Raw genomic sequence first — 2,183 nt, forward strand, 5'->3', positions numbered from 1 at the left:
AAGCTGAAAGAAAGAAAGAAAGCCAGCGGCGGGGGAAAGGGAGGTGTCTGGTGCCACCACGCTGCGCTCCGGCTCCGTGCACTTCCCGGCCCGGCAGCCGCCGCGGCTGCGGTGATTTATGGAAGCGGGGAGAGAGGCGGGGGCATTCCCCCGGTCGCCCCTCCTCTCTCTGCCCGGCTCCCGCCTCAGAACCGGCCCCTGGAGACGCTGCGGGCCCGAGAACAGGCTCTCGGCTCGGGTACCAGACCTGCACGGGGTGGGGGTCCCTGGAACCTTCTGGTTGCCGGGGACAGCTATCCACCCCAGCTCTCACCACCTCTGCCCCCGCGAAGGGACTCCGGGATCCCACCATCGAAAGTCCCTTTAAGTTCTAGGACGCTGGCTTTCTGCCTGGCAGAGATTTGTGAAGGACGGGACTGCCATTTGTGGGTCCACTGCTCCCCTTCGGTGTTACCAGTAACAATAGCTAGCATTTGTTAGATCAACGGATTCCTTTTTGTTTTTAACCAACTACTATGTGCCCGGCCCAGTGCTCTGGGGTTTGTATACATTATCCTTTAATCCCCACCACATCCCTGTGAGGTATGTATCTTTATCCCCAAATTTTAGGTAACAAAGACTGAGGCTTAGAGAGGTGGAATAAATTGCCGAAGGTCACCCAGGGGATAAGAGGCAAATCCAGACTTTAAGCAGTCGGAGACTATTGCTCTTAAATAGGACGTAGTTCTTTCTGTCTCTTTTTGGAAATGAACCATCTGATCTCATCAAAAGCAAAAAACAAAACAAAACCCCCAAAATTACTGAGCTGGAATTCACTCCAGACATCTATTCTCTGCAGCGGGGGAAGGGAATTTCCTTCCTTCCTGCCTACTCCTGACTCCTGGCTTAGGCTGTCTGAGAAATCACCTGTTGGAAGCACCTGAAACATATAGATGAGGGTGGGGTGGGGGTGGGGGTGGGGGGGTGGTAAGGCCACCATTCTTCCAAGCCAGGTTCCTGCTTGTAGGTTCCTAGAGTCCAGAGTCATGCCTGAGAAGGTGAAGGCTGTCTAGCAGAGGCCTTAGCAGGACCAGAACCTGGATTTGGTGCTCTCTTCACTTTACAGCAAAACCTTCTGTTTTACTTGTTCACGGTATTGTATTAAAAACGCAAGCTTTCCCTGGCCCATATTACCTCAAGATTCTTTTTCGGTTCTGAGTTCCCCCATCACTGCTTCTCTGCTATACTCTATATTTTCATTTGTGACACTCTCCATTCTATCTGCCCTTGAGAGGCACACAGGCTTCTTAACAATGTCACTTATTATGTACAATGCTTGTTTTACATAACACTTCCTGGAAGTAAGGTAAGCTTCTTGAAGGCAGGGGCCAATCCACTTCTCCATCATCCACACTTAGCTCAGTACCAAGCACAAAGTACAAAGTAAGTACACAAAGTAAGTAAAAATGATTCTTGAATTAGTGATGGGATTAAAACAAATCTATCTATTGTCTTCCATCTCCAGAATTGAATTGACACTTGGTATCAATATTGTCACCCTGCTTATTTAACTTCTATGCAGAGTATAGAAACGCTGGGCTTTCTCTATGCAGAGAAACGCTGGGCTTTCTCTATGCAGAGAAACGCTGGGCTGGAAGAAGCACAAGCTGGAATCAAGATTGCCAGGAGAAATATCAATAACCTCAGATATGCAGATGACACCACCCTTATGGCAGAAAGTGAAGAGGAACTCAAAAGCCTCTTGATGAAAGTGAAAGTGGAGAGTGAAAAAATTGGCTTAAAGCTCAACATTCAGAAAACGAAGATCACAGCATCTGGTCCCATCACTTCATGGGAAATAGATGGGGAAACAGTGGAAACAGTGTCAGACTTTATCTTTTTGGGCTCCAAAATCACTGCAGATGGTGATTGCAGCCATGAAATTAAAAGACGCTTACTCCTTGGAAGGAAAGTTATGACCAACCTAGATAGCATATTGAAAAGCAGAGACATTACTTTGCCAACAAAGGTCCATCTAGTCAAGGCTATGGTTTTTCCAGTGGTCATGTATGGATGCGAGAGTTGGACTGTGAAGAAGGCTGAGCGCCGAAGAATTGATGCTTTTGAACTGTGGTGTTGGAGAAGACTCTTGAGAGTCCCTTGGACTGCAAGGAGATCCAACCAGTCCATTCTGAAGGCTGTCT

The 2,183-nt window shown here is 48.0% G+C and overlaps 1 protein-coding gene across 1 annotated transcript in view; it reads right to left on the reverse strand.

The window, feature by feature from the left end:
* The window catches only part of CACHD1 (cache domain containing 1), a 236,150-nt gene extending 235,798 nt beyond the window's left edge, over positions 1 to 352 (reverse strand). The window contains exon 1 of the mRNA XM_010840232.1: positions 58 to 352. Coding sequence (XP_010838534.1) covers positions 58 to 352 — 295 coding nt within the window. The remainder of the gene's footprint in view (positions 1 to 57) is intronic.
* Between the last annotated feature and the right edge of the window lie 1,831 nt (positions 353 to 2,183).

The sequence above is a fragment of the Bison bison genome, unplaced genomic scaffold, assembly GCF_000754665.1.
Source record: "Bison bison bison isolate TAMUID 2011002044 unplaced genomic scaffold, Bison_UMD1.0 scf7180017846569, whole genome shotgun sequence".
In the NCBI taxonomy this organism is placed as follows: Eukaryota; Metazoa; Chordata; class Mammalia; order Artiodactyla; family Bovidae; genus Bison; species Bison bison.